Source organism: Phodopus roborovskii, unplaced genomic scaffold (assembly GCF_943737965.1).
Source record: "Phodopus roborovskii unplaced genomic scaffold, PHOROB, whole genome shotgun sequence".
Lineage (NCBI taxonomy): Eukaryota > Metazoa > Chordata > Mammalia > Rodentia > Cricetidae > Phodopus > Phodopus roborovskii.
Window position 1 is genome coordinate 6545456 of NW_026126459.1, and position 20250 is coordinate 6565705.

The 20250-nt window shown below is 44.2% G+C and overlaps 1 protein-coding gene across 1 annotated transcript in view; it reads left to right on the top strand.

Moving 5' to 3' along the window:
• The window catches only part of Mei1 (meiotic double-stranded break formation protein 1), a 61018-nt gene that overhangs the window by 26778 nt on the left and 13990 nt on the right, over nt 1–20250 (top strand). Inside the window, exons 16-22 of the mRNA XM_051189466.1 lie at nt 1978–2038; nt 4635–4732; nt 6974–7142; nt 7430–7577; nt 12109–12384; nt 16094–16259; nt 18405–18509. Of these exons, the coding sequence (XP_051045423.1) occupies nt 1978–2038; nt 4635–4732; nt 6974–7142; nt 7430–7577; nt 12109–12384; nt 16094–16259; nt 18405–18509 (1023 nt within the window). The remainder of the gene's footprint in view (nt 1–1977; nt 2039–4634; nt 4733–6973; nt 7143–7429; nt 7578–12108; nt 12385–16093; nt 16260–18404; nt 18510–20250) is intronic.

The window sequence follows — 20250 nt, forward strand, 5'->3', positions numbered from 1 at the left end:
TTATGGGTCACCTGACAAAGGTGTTGGGGACTGAACTTAGATGCTCTACAAGAACAGTATATGCTCTTTACTGCTGAGTCATCTCTCCAGCTCCAGGATCTCTGATTTCTGGATACTGGATGCCAGGGTATTAGTCGTTGTGAAAGGTCTTATTATTATATTTCCCAGTGCCTTCTAAGGGAACAGTTGCACTCTATGTAGAAGGTACTGTTTAATGGTCTCCTGAGATTCCTTCCTATTTTTATTACCCATCTATCTATCATCCATCCATTCATCCACCTGTCGTCTATCTCTATCTATCTATCTATCTATCTATCTATCTATCTATCTATCTATCATCTATCTATAGATTGTGTGTGTGTGTGTGTGTGTGTGTGTGCATCAAAGGACAACTTGCATAAATCATCTCTCCACTTTCCTGTGAGGGATGCAGTACAGGTGGTCAGTCTTGGTAGCAAGTGCCTTCACTCCCTGAGTCATGTTACTGGCCACCTGGCTTGTGGTTTTTTAGCCTTCTCCATCCTTAATAAGCTTAATAATTTAAGTTCTTACTGTGTGAGACAGTGTTTGATATGCTTTGCATATATTGATTTATTGAAAACTCATAGGAATTACACATAATCCTCATTGAAGTGATGAATAAACTGAATTATCAGGGAGATGAAGCAACTTGCCTAAGGTTACACTGTAGGTTGGAATGTTTGCTTTCAAATCTGGTAAATGTGTAGAGCTTTCTTTCTCCTTTAAAGGTTATTTTTGATGTGTGTGTGTGGTATGTGTATAGGGTATGTGCTCATAATTGCAAGTAGAGGCTAGAAGAGGGCATTGACTGTCCAGTTCAGCTGATTTATCTTGTTTGTGCTTAGAAGGAGTGTGGATTCAGGAAAGAATTAAATAAGAGATAGAGTTGGGAGGATACCCAGTTAATACTGGGATCAGCCCCAAGTTTATTACTCAAAGCTCTTAAATATCCCAGTCTCAAGGGAGGGGGGAGGCAAAAAACTTCCTTACCAAGATACAAAGAACAAGCAAGTATAATTACCTTCTCCGTACTCAAAACATCAAGTAACCACACCCTAAACTAAATATCCTGTTGTCAAGGAAAGACATCCATTAGTTACACCTTGGGTCAAATATCCTGCTGTCTAGGTAGGACATACAATAGCCACATCTTAGGCTAAACATATTGTTGTTTAACCCTGAAGGAACAATAATAGGCTTATAAACTCTCTGACCTTATGCTAAAATGGAATGGAGCCACTTCTACAGGCCTTGACAATGGACTCCCTGGAGCTGGAGTGAGCCACTTGATGTGGGTGCTGGGAGTGAAAGCTCAGTCTTAGGGAGGAGACTGGGAGAAGTGAAATGGCCTGGGCCAGGGTCACTACCTAATACAGAAACTGTTGTCAGGTCTGTGGCCCGAGGTCTAGTCTTCACATGGGCAGTTTAGAGAGATAGGGATAAAGCAATGACTGCTACTTTTCTTTCCGAGTCTGAAACTAGATTGTTTTCTACAAAGATAAGACAAAGGATAGAAAGCAGCGATGTCCTTGGTGCCTGTAGACTGTGCCAGGTTATAGTAGAACATACTTGAGAGAGGAAGGAGGTGAGGTTATCTGGCTCTTACCCTGAGGCAGGCATTTTTTAGGTATACTTATTCCCACCAGGTGGTGGTGGTGGCACACACTCCAGGGGGCAGAAGCAGGTCTCTGTGAGTTTGAGGTCAGCCTGGCCTACAGATCAAGTACCAGGACAGCCCAGGGTTACACAGTGAGACCCTGTCTCAAAAAACAAACAAACAAAAAGAGATGCACTTATTCCCAGCCTGTGAGGTACAGATAGTCAAAGTAGTCTCAGAAGTTATTAACCCCTACCAGGTCCTGGTAGCCAGGTCCCATGACTACAAAACCAATACTCTGATACCAACACCTGCAAGTTTTTGTGACACAGCTCTGCTTTCTTCTCACTTCTCCTAAGCTGACTCGTCATTCATACGACTGACCCTGGAGCTAAAGGCCAAGTTCTGCAGTTGCCAGAGGTATGTATGGCCCCTGGCAGAACTGAACAGCAAGGGGCCAGAAAAATCTTTGACTGTGTAAGTAGAAGTGTCAGGTTGGTGTTTTAAAAGTCATGGGACCCTGGTGTATTGGAAACAGTGTCAGTGTTGCCCAGCAACCGACACATGAGCTGGAGGTGCTTCTGTGAGTTGAGTTTCATCTTCTATGGAAAGGTGATGTGTAAGTGGGCAGCTGTCACATCAAAACTGTGAGGGCTCTGCCCTAGTTTCATTTCTATAGCTGCAATACAACACCCTGACCAAAACAATATAAGGGAGAAAAGGGCTTGTTTGAGCTCAGAATAGGGAAGTTAAGGTAGGTCCTTCAAACAGCTGGTCACTGTTTTAGAAAAGTGTGGGTTCAAGGCACCTTAAGGGTGTTTAGCCTTTCCAGCTGAGACACTCTCCTAGCCCAGGGCTTTTTGTTTATTTGTTTGTTTTTGGAGACAGGGTTTCTCTGTGTAGCTTTGTAGACCAGGCTGGCCTCGAACTCAGAGATCTTCCTGCCTCTGCCTCCCAGGTGCTGAGATTAAAGGCATGCACCACCACTGCCCAGTTTAGCCCAGGGCTTTTTTTTTTTTATTGTTACCCGATTTCCACCTTTAGCAAGTTCGTTTCCATATCCTAAAATATCTAAGTCTCCCAATGGGACAATGCCAAATGCAAATCAAGGAATATCTTGGTTTTCTGAATTTTTCCCAATGAAGTTTTGCATAGGCTTTACACCTTTGGGAAACTCAGACACAACTTTCACATTTCAAACAGAAGGTGCTGAAGACAAAGGGCAGATTAAGGCCAGGTGCCTGCGTTCTGGAATCAAGCCAGCTGCAGCTCTGTGGGTGTTCCTCCTACAGGTCACATTGCATCCACAGTCAAGAAAATGAATATGTACTTGTTTGGTTACTTATGCTATTTGCTTTCTTTATTCTTGTTTTCTTTTTAAGATTTATTCATTTATTATGTATACAGTGTTCTGCCTGCATGTATACCTGCAGGCCAGAAGAGGGCACCAGATCTCACTGCAGATGGTTGTGAGCCACCATGTGGTTGGGAATTGAACTCAGGACTTCTGAAAGAGCAGTCAGTGCTCTTAACCCCTAAGCCATTTCTCTATCCCTCTTTCTTTATTATGCAGTTCAGGACCCCCTGCTTAGGAATGGTGTCACCCACACTGGGCCCAGTCTTCCTATATCAGTTAGCTTCATTAACACAACCTTCAAAGATATGCCCAATGACTAACCCAATATAGACAGCCAGCCTGTCATTGACACTTTTCCCACTAGAGTCTGGGTTGTGTCATGTTAACAATGAAAGCTAAACATCACAGGCTCTTGGAGATCATTTGTGTAATCTCAGTTAAATGGAGAAACTGAGGCCCTCAGAGATGAAAGGATACAATATTTATCAACTTGTAGTTGTTGCCTACCCAGCAATCTCAGAGGAGCAGTTTTTATTCATAGTGGATGTCACTGTTTCAGTGTCTTGCTGGTTTTCTAGAGCACCCTTCTGTGCCTTCCTGTCTGGGATTTGCCACTGTCCAGAGCTTACAAAGTGACCACAGTGTCACATGTGGACTCTCCCTCCATAAGCTGAGAATATAACACTCCCATTCAAGAGAGTATTCAGGAACCAGTCTGGATTCGAAGTCAAAACTACAATTTCATCTTTTCCCTCTTCTTCTTTTTCCTTCCTCTCATTCCTTCTTCTTCCTTCTTCCTCCTTTTCCTTCCTTCTTTCCTTCCTTCCTTCCCTCCTTCCCTCCTTCCTTCCTTCCTTTTGTTCTGCAAATGGTCTACCCCAGGCTGGATTTTGTGGCAATCCTCCTGCCTCAGCCTCCAAGTGCTGGAATTGCAGATATGTACTACCATGTCTGGCAGCTCCTTAGCTCTTTCTTTTTCTCTTGTATGTTTGAGTAGCCTTCCTTAATATATTCTTTGAGGAAGCTTTCAGTGATCCATATGAGCCAGGTGCCTATTGCAAATGTGGCAGCTTGTTCCATATTTACTTTTTTGAAAAATCCTTTTCTTTAATTTTTTTTCTTTTAGAGAGCTCTGCATGTATACCTGCATACCATAAGAGGGTGCCAGACCCTATTATGGTTGTGAGCCACCATGTGGTTGCTGGCAATTGAACTCAAGACGTCTGGAAGAGCAGCCAGTACTCTTAACCCCTGAGCCATCTCTCCAACCAGCCCCCCCATATTTACTTTTAAATATTTTTTATTTTTAGTTTATGTGTATGTATGTACCTTCTTGTCTGTATGTGTACTGTGCCATGGAGGCAAAACAGGGCATTGAAACCCTCAGAACTGGTTGTGTGATTTCCATTATGGATGCTGGAAACTGAACCTAGGTCCTTTGCAAGATCAGCAAATGCCCTTAACTACTGAGCCATCTCTCCAGTTTCCCTCCCCAAGTACTTACTTTTTATAGCCACTTTAGGGTCTTCTCTGCTGTAGTCATGATTAGATTTTTTTTTTTTTTAACTGGGCTCTGGTACAAGGCAGCAATGTTGGGGTTAATGGTGTTGGAGCCAAAGTCGTAATGCTGTCTCTTTTGTTCTCATGTCTCTCTTGAAGTCACTCATCCCTAAATCAGGTGTGTTCCAGTTTCCTCTATTACTTGTGCCTCAATTTGCTCTCAGCTCCAGAGAAGGCAGAACCGCCCTCCCAAGAAGGTAAGATGATCTCACTGCTCCTGAGTCCCACGACAGCTGATTGGCTGTCTAATGAGTCAATGCAATGAGATCACTTTGCTAGAAGCTAGTGATGCATTTCTGGAATGATTTCTAAGGAGAAACTGACGGAATCCGAGGTACCTGGGATGCTAGACTCTAGAATGTTGAGGTCCCTGAAGCTCGTTGGGTCTAAATCCTCTCTCCCAACTATCTCCTTTGCATCATCCCACACCAACACTCTGCTGGTCTACATCCAGCCCAGGACTCACTGTCTCTCATATAGTCTATCCCATTTCTTTGTTCATTCATTCATGAAGTGGTTCTTGCGCATACATTGATTGCCAGACTGTACTCTAGGTGCTGGTGAGAGAACAGCGGAGACAAAGCCTTTCTCTCTTCCAGTGAGAGAGGCAGGCATTATACAACAGATGCAGTGTCAGTGATGGATAGCATTGTTGTGCAGCACGAATAATAAAAACCCAGGGACAGATATTGGGATTCAATCTGAAGATCAGAAAAGCAGAACAGCTAGCCACTTGCTCTTACCTCTACCTCAGACTGAAAGGGGGATCCCATCTTCACAAATCCTCAGACCCCTGAAACTGTAGAGTGAATACAGACTGAGACCCTGAGCTCCTGTTTTATATTCCTCTCTGGGATTAAAGGTGTGCACCATCACCACCCAGCTTCTATGGCTAAGTAGTGTGGCTGCTGTGATTAAAGGTGTGTACCACCACTACCTGGCCTCTATGGCTGTGGCTAACTTTGCATTCTGATCTTCGGGCAAGATTTATTAGTTTATAAACAAAATATCACGATGCTATTGAAAGAAATAAAAGTGGGCAAGGGAATGGAGGAAAACAGAAGAGAGGGACCTGTGTAAGATAGGGGATCAAAGCTGGGCATTGGTGGCACATGCCTTTAATCCCAGCTCTTGGGAGGCAGAGGCAGGCAGATCTGTGAGTTCCAGGCCAGCCTGGTCAACAGATCAAGTTCCAGGACAGCTCTAAAGCTACACAGAGAAACCCTGTCTCGAAAACAAACAAACAAAAAGGGACCAAAGGACTTGACCTTAGCAGTAAGGGGTCTTCCAGCTGCCTTTCAGCCTGGGTATCTGCTTCTAGTTGCTCATTCTCCATCCTGTTCCCACTCCTGCTGAAGTAGCTACCTGGGAAGTTTTAGCATCTTGCTTCTTCTGCTCTTCAGCTGTAGTCCTCACATCAGTCGGGATAGAAGTGTCAGTGAGGGGAGAGTTTACTGGCCTTTGGTGAAGTGTGGAAATGAAGGGTAATGTGGTAACTTTCCCAAAAAGTTGACAAGCTCGGAGGTCCCTGTGTTTTCTATTCCTCTCTTTGTAAAATAGGTTCCATGAGAAAACTAGGATCTCTGCTCCCAGTAGAAAATACAAATGGCTTTTGCTCTTTTGTTTTGATCCCCGCCCCCCCCCCCCCCAGAGAATGTCACTATGTATCCCAGGCTGTCCTTGAACTGTCCATCCTGCTACTTTAGTCACCTAAGTGCCATCCGCATCCGTTGCCAGTATGTGACAGGAACTGCATGTACCGCTATACCCTGCTAAAGTACTAATTCACTCTGCTAATACTCAAGTTCTTTAAGCAGCATATGTTGTCTTTAGCAGTCAAGCTGTGAATTATCTACATGGACCTATAGTCCCTGATGCTCCATTCTTGTTCATACTGAACAGAAATGTGCCTCTTCCTCCCCACCCCCTATGGCTCCCCACCCCCCATGGCTCCAAACTCCTTGCTTCCTGTCCCATGGGCTTTTTCTCTCTCCCTTCCCTGCCTGTTTTCTGCTTATCCTCTATAATTCTCTGCCCTTTAAGGTTGCCCTCCCCACACAGGTGACCTGATTTACTCTTTCCACACTGGAACATGGCACTGGCCACTTGTCCTGCACTTGTCTGTCTTATTAATCTTTCCCTTCAGGGGTTCAAGGAGGTTTCACAGTCTGATCTAGAGTAGCCACTCAGAGAACATATATCAGAGGAATGAATGAATGAATAAGTAAACGAATGAATGAATACTGCCTGTGTCCTTCCATATGTTAAGTCTAGTCTCTTCTGACAGACTGAGAGCTCCATAAGGGAAAAGGAACCTGTAATTCTCTTGGTACTACCCATTGGTGCCCTGTGTGCCATCTCCATGCAATGGTTTTCAGGTGCCATTACCTGCTTTCCTGTGTTCTCTTTGTGGCCTTCCTCTACCTGCTCCCTCCCAGAACTCTCTGCAGCATCTGAGTTTCTGCAGCATGGACTGCCCCAGATAAGCAGCAGGACCCTGGAAAGTCTTGCCTTCTTGTCAGATCGCCAATATGTGGAGGTAGCTGCACGCCAGAGACAGTACTGCATCCTGACCCTCTTCTACCTGGCTCACATCCATGATGACAGGTCAGTTCTCTGAGATGGTGTCTAGTGGTGAGTCGTCCTGGATCTTTTATCTGTAGTCCAGTTCCATGGAATGAATGTGTGTATGTGTACATGTTCATCTATGCACATGCGTTTGAGTGCATTCGTGTTGTGCATGTGTGACAAGGCTTTGAAAGGATATACAACACACTGTTTGTGCATGGTATTATCAGGCTGTGAGCATTGAGGGAGGATGGGGCAAGCAGGATAGAAGGCTCCACTGGTCTGGCATCTCTGCCTTTCTCACTCAGGCTCTTCTTGGTCAACAGGTTTGTCCCTGAGGCAGAGTTATTTGTGGCTGTGCAGAGCTTCCTTTTGTCTCTGCAGGACCAGGGTGAGTACCCTCCACCAGTGGTCTGCAAAGCCTCCATCTATCTTCTGGCAGTGTGCCAGGACAAGGACAGTGCACTGCGTGAGGTAGGAACCAGAATGCCTTGGGCTGTCCTGTGCCTCTTTGCACTAATGTTCTTTGGGAGATTGTGATGATATGTGTAGACAGGTTTGACAGAGAGAGGCTGAGTTGAAGAGTCATGGGACAAGAGAGGAGGACAATGCAGACACACAGTGAGCCTATAAATTAGCTATTCTCTCAACAGCCCTGGTGCTGGAGTTTGTTATTTCCATTTTATAGGTAAGAAAATGGAGAGAGAAGTGTCATGGGATCACACCTGTAATGAGATCTAGACACTAGAAGCCAGCCTGGGTTCCTGGTAACCCCCTAAAAAGTGAAAATAACTTTCTCTAGGGCACACAGGTTCTATCCTTGGTGTCACCTCTGTCCTGTGAGAGTTGTGATGACAATTCATCAAACTGAGTGATCATTGTTAGCTGGACTGATGGTGGATCTCTGTCTCTCTGTGTCTGTCTGTGTGTGTGTGTGTGTGTGTGTGTGTGTGTGTGTGTGTGTGTGTGTGTGTAGGGAGCTGTTCTGGAGATTGAACCTAAGATTGAACTTCCACACTCTATGTTCAACTCCTCAGCTATATTCCCAGACTTTTTTTTCTTATTTTATTTTGAGACAGGGTTTTACTAAATTGCACAGGCTGGCCTCAAACTTGGAATTCTCCTGTCTCAGTCTTACAAGTAACTAGAATTAGAATGTTCTACCATATCTGGCTGTTGGATTTTTTTTTAACGTCTCACCTACTTTAATGATGGAGAGCTCAGTTGGCTTGTTTAGCCTGTAGTCTTTATTTTTAACTAGAAGTTTTCAGAAAAGAAACAAAAGAGAGTTTCTTATATTTTCACTCCTGCTGTATCTTACAATACAATACCAAATATGTATTGGTATTTTGCCTGTGGGTATGTCTGTAATATCATACATGTAGTCTGCACAGAACCTGGAAGCACACATGCTACAAAAGTTGTGTGGAGGTCAGAGGAGTAGGTTTTCTCCTTTTACTGTGAGGTCCTCAGGGACTGAACTCAGGTTTTCAGTCCTGAGTGAGTAAGACCACAGACAAGAATAGCTGAGGCAGATGAAAGACATTGGGAGGAAGTCACAGAACTTAGAAGTCCGGGTTCTGGAGGTAGGGAGGTGGGACAGAAAGAACCTCCACTCGAGAGACCAAAGGTCGAGCCTTTAGTCTTGGAAGAGAATCATAGGAGCAGAGGAGAGGAGGCATTCAGAGAAGTTTGAAAATACAGAATGTTTCAGTAGCTGGTTTTCAGAGGGCCCTGTGCTGAGTTTGGGGAGCTGAGTAAGACACTACATGAGAACAGGAAAGGGCATGTTGAACCCAGTGGGGATGATTCTGGGCTTCTGTGATTGCCAGAGACAGAAGAGAAAGGTATGATGGGAATAGTCCCAGTGGCTTCTCAATCAGTGGTGTAGCAGGGATAGATTGCAGGGGCTTCACAAACATCTGCAGCTGGTGTGGGAGCCAAGAAGGAAGGGAATGGGACTCTGGGCTTCACTTCCCTTCTAGGCATGAATCCACAATGTTACATAACACTTAAAAACCTACAGCTTTGTATATGGCAGGCAAACACTCTACTATTGAGCAATAGTCTTAGCTTAACTTTTACATAAATATGTAAATGGTAACATACAATCACAACCTGGTTTAGGGGAGTTAAGACAGGGTCTCTTGCTATAACTCTGGCTGCTCTCAAATTTGAAATAATCCCCTTGCCTTAACTTTCTTAGCACACCAACATACCTATCACTAAAACCTAACTTTATTTTAATTTTAGGTTTTTTGAAACAGGGTTTCTCTGTGTATCCCTGGCTGATCTGTAGACCAGGCTGGCTTTGAACTCACAGAAAATCCACCTGCCTCTGCCCCCGGAGTGCTGGGATTAAAGGTATGTGCCACCCCCCTCAACCCCAACCCCGAGACAGGGTTTTCTCTGTGTTTTTTGGAGCCTATCCTGGAACTACTAACTCTTGTAGATCAGGCTGGTCTCGAACTCACAGAGATCTACCTGCATCTGCCTCCCAAGTGCTGGGATCAAAGGTGTGCACCACCAATGCCCGGCTTGATTCATCCCTTTTTTTAAATAATGATTTTAATTCACTCTCCTCCAATCTCATCTTTCTGAACCATTTGAAAATAATTCTCAGACAATTTTTGATATGTTCTTTTTTTCTTAAATGCTTCAATATGTATTTTCCAAGAGTATGGGCCTTCTAGATTGGTTTTGGTGGCTTTGTCTGTATTCACAGTGTTTGAGAATCTAGAGCAGGAAGATTTTGGCCAGTTTAGACTACATAGTTCTGGGCCAATATGGGTGAGGCTCTGTCTCAAACAAACAATATCTGGAGATATTATACTCAGTCCTTAAGTCAGTAGTCTAATTTCACTCTTTTTTTTTTTAACTGCTGGAATTGAACCTGCTGCTTTTTTGACAGGCTATCCAAGCAATCTACCACTGAACTACAGCTCTAGCCATCAATTTTTTACTAGTTAAACTAACAATGCTCTTTATAGCTATTTTTCCAGTCTAAGATATAGTGCGGAGTTACATATCACATTTAGTTGCTATCTCTCTCATCTTTTTTTTTCCTAAAAAATAAAATAGTCCATGATCGTGACTTTTTTTTTTTTTTTTTTTTTTTTGAATCAGTAGTGCCTGTGGTTGGCCTTGAACTCATTATTTAGCTAATAATGTCCTTGATATTCTGATCCTCCTGTTTCTGCCTCCTGAAAGCTTTGGTCACAGGCATTTGCCACTACACCTGTTTTATACAGTGCTGGGGATAGAACCCCGGGGCCCCATATAGGCTAAGCAAGCCAATTGAGCTCTTCCTCTACTTTTTAAAAACAATTAGCTGGGTGGTGGTGGTGCACACCTTTACTCTCAGCACTCAGAAAGCAGAGGCAGGCCAATCTCTGTTAGTCTGAGGCCAGCCTGGTCTACAAAGCAAGTTCCAGAACAGCCAGGACTGTTATGCAGAAGAACCCTGTCTCAGGAAAAACAAAACAAAAAAAGTTGTAGTTTTATTTATGTGTGTAGATGCCCATGGAGAGCAGAGAAAGGAGTTAGAGTCCCTGGACCTAGAATTACAGGTGGTTATTTGCTGTCAGACTGGGTTCTGACCACTGAGGCATCTGCAATGCTTACTCCCCTGGCCCGCCCCTTTTATAAAACAAGCTGTTACCTCAGCCATAATCTCCGTCCCTCCTTCCCTCTTTCATTCATTCTCTTTTCCTTTCTTTCTATTTATTTACTTTGAGGCAGGGTGTTGGGAGATTTTATCTGTCCAGTCTCAGTTCCTGTTTTCCGGTCCCTGCGGCCCCTATGAAATAACCACTCTGAGACTTAGTATCTATTTAAAATTGTTTGGCCATTGGCTTAGGTTTCTTACTGGCTAGCTCTTTCTTAATTATTAACCCATAACTATTAATCTGTGTATCTTCATGTGGCCTTATCTTACTGGAGAATGCCCAGGCATCCTACCTTTCCAGTAATAATAAAGAATGACATATTTATTTGGGGAGCACTCACACATTGATGGTAAATAACTGCTGAGGTCTTCTGTCCCAGAGGCCCAGGGTCTGCAATCCAGGATGCTGAGACCACAACCCAAGAGAGCCTGAGTGAGCTCCTCCTCTTCCTTATAATGGGTCATGTCCACACACCAAAGCCAGCACCTTATTGGCAGAACAAGATGCCACTATACCACTGTCTCTGAGTAGCCCTGGCTGCCTTAGAGTTCACTATGTAGATCAGGTTGGCCTGGAGCTCAGACATCTGCCTGCCTCTGCTTTATTAAAAACATGTGCCATCATGTCCAGCTAAGCCACAAATTTATAATGGAGTTCCCCCTTTTATCCCTTTTAGTCCATTTAAGCCCCCACCCTTAGGATGGTAATACTCACATTCAGGGTAGATCTCCCCCACCTCCCCACACAGTTAGTGTTTCTGAAAACGCCCTCACAGACACACGGGTATGCCTTACTATCTCCTGATTGTTTCCCAATCAAGTCAAGATTACCTAAGGAATTTGAATGTTGATCAATTTTCTGTGGGAAGGGAGTAGGTTCTTAGTGTTTAGTAAATGACAAATCTGCGTTCTCTCTCATGAGCCAGGCCCCCTGCTACGTGCACTTTCAGTGCCATGATAGGGCTGGGCTCCTCAGCCTTAGCACTACTTTTGTCCACACCATCCCCGCCACCCCACCCCTGAGGATCTTTGCTGGGATTATAGGATATTTAGCAGTATTTCTGTATTTTCCCCAGTAGATGTCAGTAGCACTTCCCCTGTGGTAATCAGAAATGTCTCCAGACCTTACCAAATATCACACAGGGAGCAAATCACTCCTGGTTGAGAACTGATGTTAAAAGGCAAGCACTGTGGTGTATTCTCTCCAAGCCCATTGGGATGAGCAGTGAGATGTACTGGGGTGCCGAGATACCAGCACACTTCCCTCAGCCATTGCTTACGCCATTGGGGTTCCAGGTCCTCTGCAACGTATATTTAATTGCTTTCTGTTCCCTCTAGGCTGTGATCAGTGCAATCAGAAAGTTCCTAGAGGGCATCTCAGATCTGCGCCTGGTCTACACTCACCACCCACTCCTGCTCAGGTTCTTCCTGGTATACCCAGTGTTGATGAGTAGGTTTGGGCACCGTGTCCTGGAACTTTGGTTTTCTCGAGAAGAGTGCAGCTATGAGAACCTAGATGATGACTCGTCTCCTGGCCATACCATCTTTCCTACCAACTTAGCAGCTCTGTTCCAGACTTTCAGAAGCACGCCTAGCAGCCTCCTCATTTTGCTGGTGGGTGCTCTCACTCGTTTCTGCATTCACAGATAGCAGGCTTTGGGAGGGGAATTCGGTTGACAAGGGTGCTTGCCCATTGTGCAGGAAGCCCATGGGTTCATCCTAGTTTGCATAAGCTGAGCATGGTGATGTATAAGTAGTCCCAGCACTGGAAAGTGGAGGCATAAGAGTCAGAAGTTCAAGGCCATCCTCTACTATACAGTGACTACTATACAGTCTGGGTTTTAAAAGAGGAGAAAGAAGAAGAGGAAGGGTAAGAAGGAAGGAGGGAGGGGAAGAGAGGGAGAGGAGAGATTTTTTTATTAGTGTGAGCCCTGCTAGCTATTTTCTAGTTGCCCTAAAGGCCCTCCTCCTTTACCTAACAGGTTCCTGAGTCCCTGCCTCTTGCTCTTTAAGTTTTAATTTCCTTCCTTGGGACAGCCCAACTCTTAGGAGTAGTAATTGTCTACTTCAAAAATTTTCCCCTCCATCTCATTAACTCCTCTACCCTTTGACTTCAGGCCCTGATGCCCCTTTAAATTGCATCACTGTGGTAACAAGGATGTCTCTATGCCTGATTGTCATAGGCTTGTTGTTAATCATCATAAGTGGCCTGTTGATACTGATGGCTCTCCACTTTCTTCTTAGTGGCACACTCTTGATGCTCCTTTTCAATCTTAGAGAGTTCCCTGTGCCCTGGCTAGGTCTTAAAGGATGCTATTCTGCAAAGTTCTGTCTGAGGCTATCTTCACTCAGTGCATTTCTCCTGGGTTGGCTCACTATCCAGGGCTCTGGTAGCCTTCTACCTGTATGCTGATGACTGAAGTCTACACCTCACTTCTGACCACTCCAAGCTCAGTCTTATAATGCCAACCATTAATGCAAACTTAACAGTTTTGTCTAACATGGAGCTCCTTGGAATGGAGGTGTGAATCAGTGGTAGATCATGCACTTGGAACACGTGGATAAATAAACATATAAATCTATGATTATTATGAAGGTGCACCTTGTTGTCTCTTCTTTATGTTCCTTTCAGCTTGGGTCTTGTTAGGGTGGAGACTACCTACTTTGGCTGAAAACTGCCCTGGGCCACCAGTGTCAAAGGAAATAAGCACTTAGCAGAAGCAAGCTAAGGAGAAAGTGAATCTCCAAAGACCAAATCCTTAGACTCCATGTTCTCAGGAAGGGATGGGGTGCCCCATTTAATCCTTCTGACTCAGGCCTTGCCCTTGGATATATACCTTCCCACTCATCTCTTCTTGGAGGTGGCTGCATCAGGCCACAGGTGCCTTTTATTTCCCTTTGCCTGAGGCTTAATAGGAAGGAGCTACCTTCAGGCTGGATGCCATTTCGAGATTTAGGGAATGGAGGCTTTTCTGCTTTTCAGGTAAAATGAGCATAGCAAGGAGGGCTGAGAGGTAGAGGAATATTAAACATATGTCACATATAGATGATCACTTATGAATCTTTGGCTCTGAATTTCAGCTAGATAACGCCCATGTCAGAGATGGGAATAGAATTACCCAGGGCAATAAGGGTCAAAACCAGAACCGGAGACCACAGTTACTCAATCTTACTAAATTAGATCCTAGAAGCATCAATGGTGAAAAGAACAGCAAGGAACAACTTTGTTTTCTGTTCACACATATAATTCCCACCATTTCTTCCCAGCTTTTAGCTGCAGGAGGGAAAAGAGTCTAAAAATATGTGCTAGAACCAATTTCTGGTTTTGATATGGGTAATTAACAGCTGCAAACAAAGCTGGTAATTGCCACTCTTACCAACGGGTGGTCTTTCACGTACATTGTTTAGCTGTGAAAAACAAGGCTGTCACAGATGCTCTGTTCTGAGTCTGACATCTTTGGACAGTTGGAAATGCAGTGGGCCATGAGTCCGCCCAACACCTTCTCACTAACCCATGTGATAGTTACATACCAGCACACAGCATTTACTGTGGACGGCAAAGACCACATCATCCCTTCCTTTCCTTTTAGACCTTTAAAATTCAGCTTCTGAGGGGCCGGTTTTGTGGCAGTGAGGCAGGGATGGGCCAGCAAAGGACAACAGGGAAATTGGCTTGACCCTAAATAAATTATTTCTACTTTAAGTTTCAACCTCACATTCTTTAAAGCAGAGGAGTTAGATGAACTTGAGACCCACTCATCTCTGTCTCCCAAGTTCTAGAATTTTAGTCTTGTGCCACACATCTTATCTCTGAAATTACCAATTTGTGATTTTGTCTTCTCAGATGATTTTTGAGTCTCTGTGAAGTGGCAGAGGTAAAGCCACTTCACCCCTGCCCTTCATTAACACATACTATACCAGAATTTACAACTCTACTATTTTCTCTTTCTTTTTAAGACACCTTCTTATTCTGTAACCTAAGCTAGCCTAAATTAACACTTAGCACAGGCTAGCCTCAGGTATGCAATTCCTCTGCCCCATCTTCCTGTGTGCTGAGATTGTAGGTGTAAACCTCCTCTGGCTCTCTACTACTTTCTTAATAAATAACTAATCAATCTGCCTTAGTTTCTCCATTTGAAAGTTGGGGTGACATGTAACTGGAGGATTTATCAGGAAGATGTACAAATGTAGACATCTGGGTAGTGGTGGCTCACTCCTTTAATCCCAGCACTCGAGAAGCAGAGGCAGGTGGATTTTTGTGAATTTGAGGCCAGCTTGGTCTACAGAGCAAGTTCTAGGACAGCCTGGGCTACACAGAGAAACCCTGTCTGGAACCCCCATACCCCAAAGAAAATATATAGACAAATGTTTGGCTATGATATAAAAACAGGACAGCACCTCTGTTATTAGGTTCTTAACTGCTGAGCCCTCTCTCCAGCCTAAGTTTTTAGGACTAATTACTGATGTTGTCATTGTTTCTCCAAAGACCAAGCCCTATGCTCATGTTTCCCCATTCTGCCCTGCCTGCCCAGTAGTCGTCACATCAGGATTTGTTTGGCTGAGGTGCCCTGTAGTCATCTTTCTCTGCACTGGGAGCTGTTCTCTCTGTGCAGTTTGTGTGACCTTGGATTCATAGCATCCTATCCTAATTGGCTGGACACATTCACTTGTCCAAAGGCATTGGCATATTGGAGCTGGTTGGTGCCAGGAGCTATCAGGGACAGCTACTGGTGCCCCTTCTGCTTGTTTTGCCTTCAACATACACTCATTAAACTAACTCTGAAAGCAAAATAAAATGTTCATTTCAATTTCCTGAATCTAAGACCTTCACTGCTTAGGGCAGCAATGGGCAGATGCCATGGGAGAGAAGGGGTCTGCCCTGGTCCTCACTGTCCCCTGTCCCATGCCCTGAATCTCTCCCAACTTATTCTTCCCATGGCATATGACATCTCTGCCCTCTGTGTTGTCTTCTGGCTTTCAGGTTCCTGGTCCTAAGAATAACCTCTTCTTGACCCTCATACTTTAAGTTAGGAGAGAGGCACCCTAAGTCTAGAGGCATATGTTCACATCCTTGGTGTCACTTACTGGTTATATGTGACCTCAGACAAATGTCTCTGTCTGTTTGCTTCTAGATGTAATAGGACTGGACTGTTCTCCAGGATTTGTGAGGAGTCGATGTGTCCAGTAGGACATTTGGTACAAAATTAGGTGCTAAATGAGACTTCACTCAGCTTTTATGAAACCATCATCCTGGGCCTTTCCTGCATTATCTACCTGTCCCTGGCTGTGTGCTCTCTGAGCTCTGGCTTCCTTCTCTTCTCAGGACCTTGTCTATTCCAGTCCCTTGGACACAGCCCGAAAGGTACTGATTGTCCTGAGGGCCTTTATTCGGGAGAATGAAGATATTGAAGTGGGTGGTCTCATCCGAGGCCACTTCCTGCTCATCCTGCAGCGCCTGCTGGTGGAATATGGAGCTTGCACCTCAGGAGGTCAGTTTTCTTTGGACATGTTTTGACATGTAGAGTGGACCTTTCTGTTTTGGTGACTTTTGCTCTAAGAAAGAGGATCCAGTCCCTATCATGCACAGCATGTGTTTGGGACCTTTTGTCACAGAAATGGCAGTTCCCAGAGGGAAAAAGAAAGTGGGAATCTGGAGGAGGCTGGGGAACCAGCAGGATTGTGGGTGGGTCTGTGATGTGCTGAATCCCCAGTGAGCTACAGGAGGTTATGCTGGCAGTCACAGAAGCTGGCTTTTCAGTTTGAAGAAATTCATACTTGGAGTTGATTTGTCTTTGTCTTCCAATATTTTTAAAGAGGCTGGAAGGTTTTTTTTTTTTTTTTTTGTTTTGTTTTTGTTTTTGTTGTTGTTGTTTTTTTGAGACAGTTTCTTTGTGTAGTGTTGGAGCCTGTCTCTTGGCAGTTGCTCTGTAGACCAGGCTGGTCTCAAACTCACAGAGATCCACCTGCCTCTGTCTCCTGAGTGCTGGAATTAAAGGCAGCGTGTGCTACCTGCCCAGCTATTTTTGTTTTGAAAGAAGGTCTCATATTGACCAGGCTGGCCACAAATTTATAGAAATCATTCTGCCTTTTGAGTATTGGGATTAGGCATGTTCCATCATGCCTGGCTCAAGAATCTGATGTTTTAAAATAGGGAGGTGGTCTCCCTGTGGAGGCTTGGCTGACCTGTAGACAAGGCTGACCTCAAACTTACAGAGATCCACTGTCTCTGCTTGCTGAGTGGTAGGATTAAGACAATCACTACCAACCTAGCCCAAGAATCTGATCTTTTAAAACTAAATTTCTGAGCCATCAAGTGGGAAGAGGTTTGTGGCTCCCAAATTCAGTTCAAGCACTTGCTTTCTAGGGAAGAACAAAATGTATCTGGATGATAGTATTGTTTTCAGTTAGGTTTGGGCAAGTGAAATGGCTCAGCAGGTAAGGCACTTGCTGAACAGACTACCAAGCTGAGTGTGATTCCTGGAACCCATGTAAAGGTGGAAGGACAGAGCTACTTTCTTACAGTTGTGTCTGATCTCCATGCATGTGCAGATGCACCCTCCTGCCATTACCAACACACACACACACACACACACACACACACACACACACACACACACACACACGAGAGAGAGAGAGAGAGAGAGAGAGAGAGAGAGAGAGAACAGACAGACAGACAGACAGACAGACAGAGAGAGAATAGTAACAAATAAGTTTTAAAAATTTTAGGCCAGGTCTAACAGTGTGACAGAACTGGAGAGACAAAGGGAGGCAGATCTTTATGAGTCTGAGGTCAGCCTGGTTTGCATAGTGAGTTCCATCCAGGACAGCAGGGATACAAAACACAACAAAATCTTCTTTATTGTAGCCAGGTAGTATGGTGCATTCCTTTAATCCCAGAACTTGGGAGGCAGAGACTAGCAGATCTCTGAGTTCAAGGTCAGCCTGCACAGAGAAACCCTGACTTAAAAAAAAAAAAAAAATATATATATATATATATATATACATATATATATATATAAAAAAAATTGGAAAAGTCATAGGAAATAGATTTAGATTTGTGTTCAATTTCTACCTTTGTTTCAGTGGTTATAACAGAGTACTATAAACTAGGTGACTCATGAACAATAGGATATTACTAACAGTTCTTGGGAAATCCAGAGTCCAGATAGCAGCAGATTTGATGTCTGGTGAGAATCCACTATGTTCACACAGCTTGTATCTTCCTGAGGCAGAAGGGACAAATGACTAGTTCTTTGGAGTCTCTCTTATGGGCATGGTGATGGTGCATTTCTAATGGCCCCACTTCCTAGTACTCTCACATTGGATTTCAGCATGGAGGCTTTACAAATATCCTGAGCACAGACCCTGCCTTTCAGTAACTGTGGGGCCTTTCTGAGAAATTGCTATGAGCTTTATTTTTGTAATTGCAAAATAGGAATAAAAGTCCCTGTCTCATGTGTTTTTTAATGTATTTCAGTGAAGTAATGAATTCCCAATGTATGAGCTACTACTGTCCCTCATGAGAAGTCATGAGAATCAAGTGCCCTTACTTAGGTTATTTGTGGTAGGGAGGTTTCTGACCTTTGGGTGGGCTGAGCTTAGCTCTCTGAGCAGCCCATTCCTGTTTTCCATAGCCTCCAGGAACCTGCCACTGCTACTGGACCTCCTCTCCTTGGTGCAGCTGAGGAGTGAGTCGGAGCAAGAATTGGACAGCATGGCCATGAAGCTGCTTCATCAAGGTGCTGTGACTGCTTGAGACAGTACCCACAGACCTGGGGCTGAGTATGGCAGGGTCCACTCTGTTTGGAAGATGTGAACAGCCAGTCTGTTCCTAGGGATGTCTTTTGACCTTCTATATTCATTGTAAAGGAATATTTGGGAGGCACCACCTCTAAAGAACAAACAAACAAAACCCCCAAATAATAAACTAACAATCAGTGTGTGGTAGACACCAGTTCTAGTTAAGTCAGAAAGGCCTTTGTATGTTAGCTATTGACAGCTGTGTGGACAGCCACCTTGCCTGTATTAAGCTCATAGGCAAGAATGGATCGTCTCTCATGTAGGGTTGAGTTACAAATACATGTTTTGGTAAAGTTCAGTGCTTGGCACACAAAGGCCCTCTGGATATAGTCTTTGTCAGGTCATGTTTCCTTGGTCAACTGTCTTCCCTGTCCCACAGTTGACTCAGATCGCTGGCCATTTAATTCCCAGTTCTCTGGGCATCTTTCTTTTTAAAAATATTTTTATTTTTTATTATTGTGACCCTGGAACTTAAGAGGGAGGAGGATCAGGAGCTCAAGATCATCTTTGGTTATATAGTGAATTCTGGGCTATCCTAAACTGCATTAAATCCTAACTCCTATCTTAAGTGTACACACACACACACACACACACACACACACACACACACACACACTCGCACACAGGATGATTTTGATTATTTTAACAAAGAATAACAGGCTGAAAACCTACATGTGCAATATAGTAGACATTTACATACAATTCTTGAGTTCCTCTGTCAGAGAGAGGAAAGGACTTTATTTTTGCAGTTAGTGGTGCTGTTGAGGGAAGACTTGCTTACCCAGTTGACCACCAACCAGGGAGAAGTCAAAGTGTGATATGGCTGCCAAAAAGGAAGAAGGGACTTAGGTAGGCTTAGTGGAATGGTGGTGGAGAGGTGATTGGTGCTTCCAGGATGAGAGGGAAATGTTCTCTGGAGCTCTTTGGTGTCATGACTGGTCTGTTCAGGATAAGCCACACAGCTGGGGCACAGCCATTACAGAGATAATCTGTTTTTTGTTTTTTTTTTTATTGTAGAGACAAGCTCTCAGTAGATAACCTATGATGGCTTCAAACTTGGAATTGTTTGTGCCTCAGTCCCTTGAACACTGGTTATTACAGTTGTTTGCTATCATGTCTGGCCTGATCCAAATCTTTCTGAACAAATGTTCCTTTTGGGGGGGTTGTTTTGTTTTGTTTTGTTTTTGAGACAGGGTTTCTCTGTGTAATAGCCCTAGCTGTTCTGGAACTCCAGACTGGCCTTGAACTCAGTGAGAGCCACCTGACTCTGTCTTCCAAGTGCTGGGATTAAAGCCATGCACCACCACTGCCTGGCTATGAACCAAAGTTCTATTGCATCCTCCCTCTTACCCACTTTTCTTGCCAAATCAGAGGCTATCATGGAGGATTCCACCTTTATGGTCTTTTCACATTGTTATTTCTTCCTTAAATGTGCATGCTCCCTCTAGGGAGCAATATTGTCTGGTCTGTCACCCATTTGGGGGACATCCTGTACTCACATACATTGTAGACCACATTTATCAAGGAAGCATGCTATCCCACATGGACAAAGATGGCTACCCTGGGATTTCTTCGTGGATGCTCTGCCCTCAGATGGCTTAAGCCTAATTGCGTATCTTAACCACCTTTAGCAGAGGCCATGCAGTTTTTCCACTCTGAGTCATCTTTGGCTGTATAATG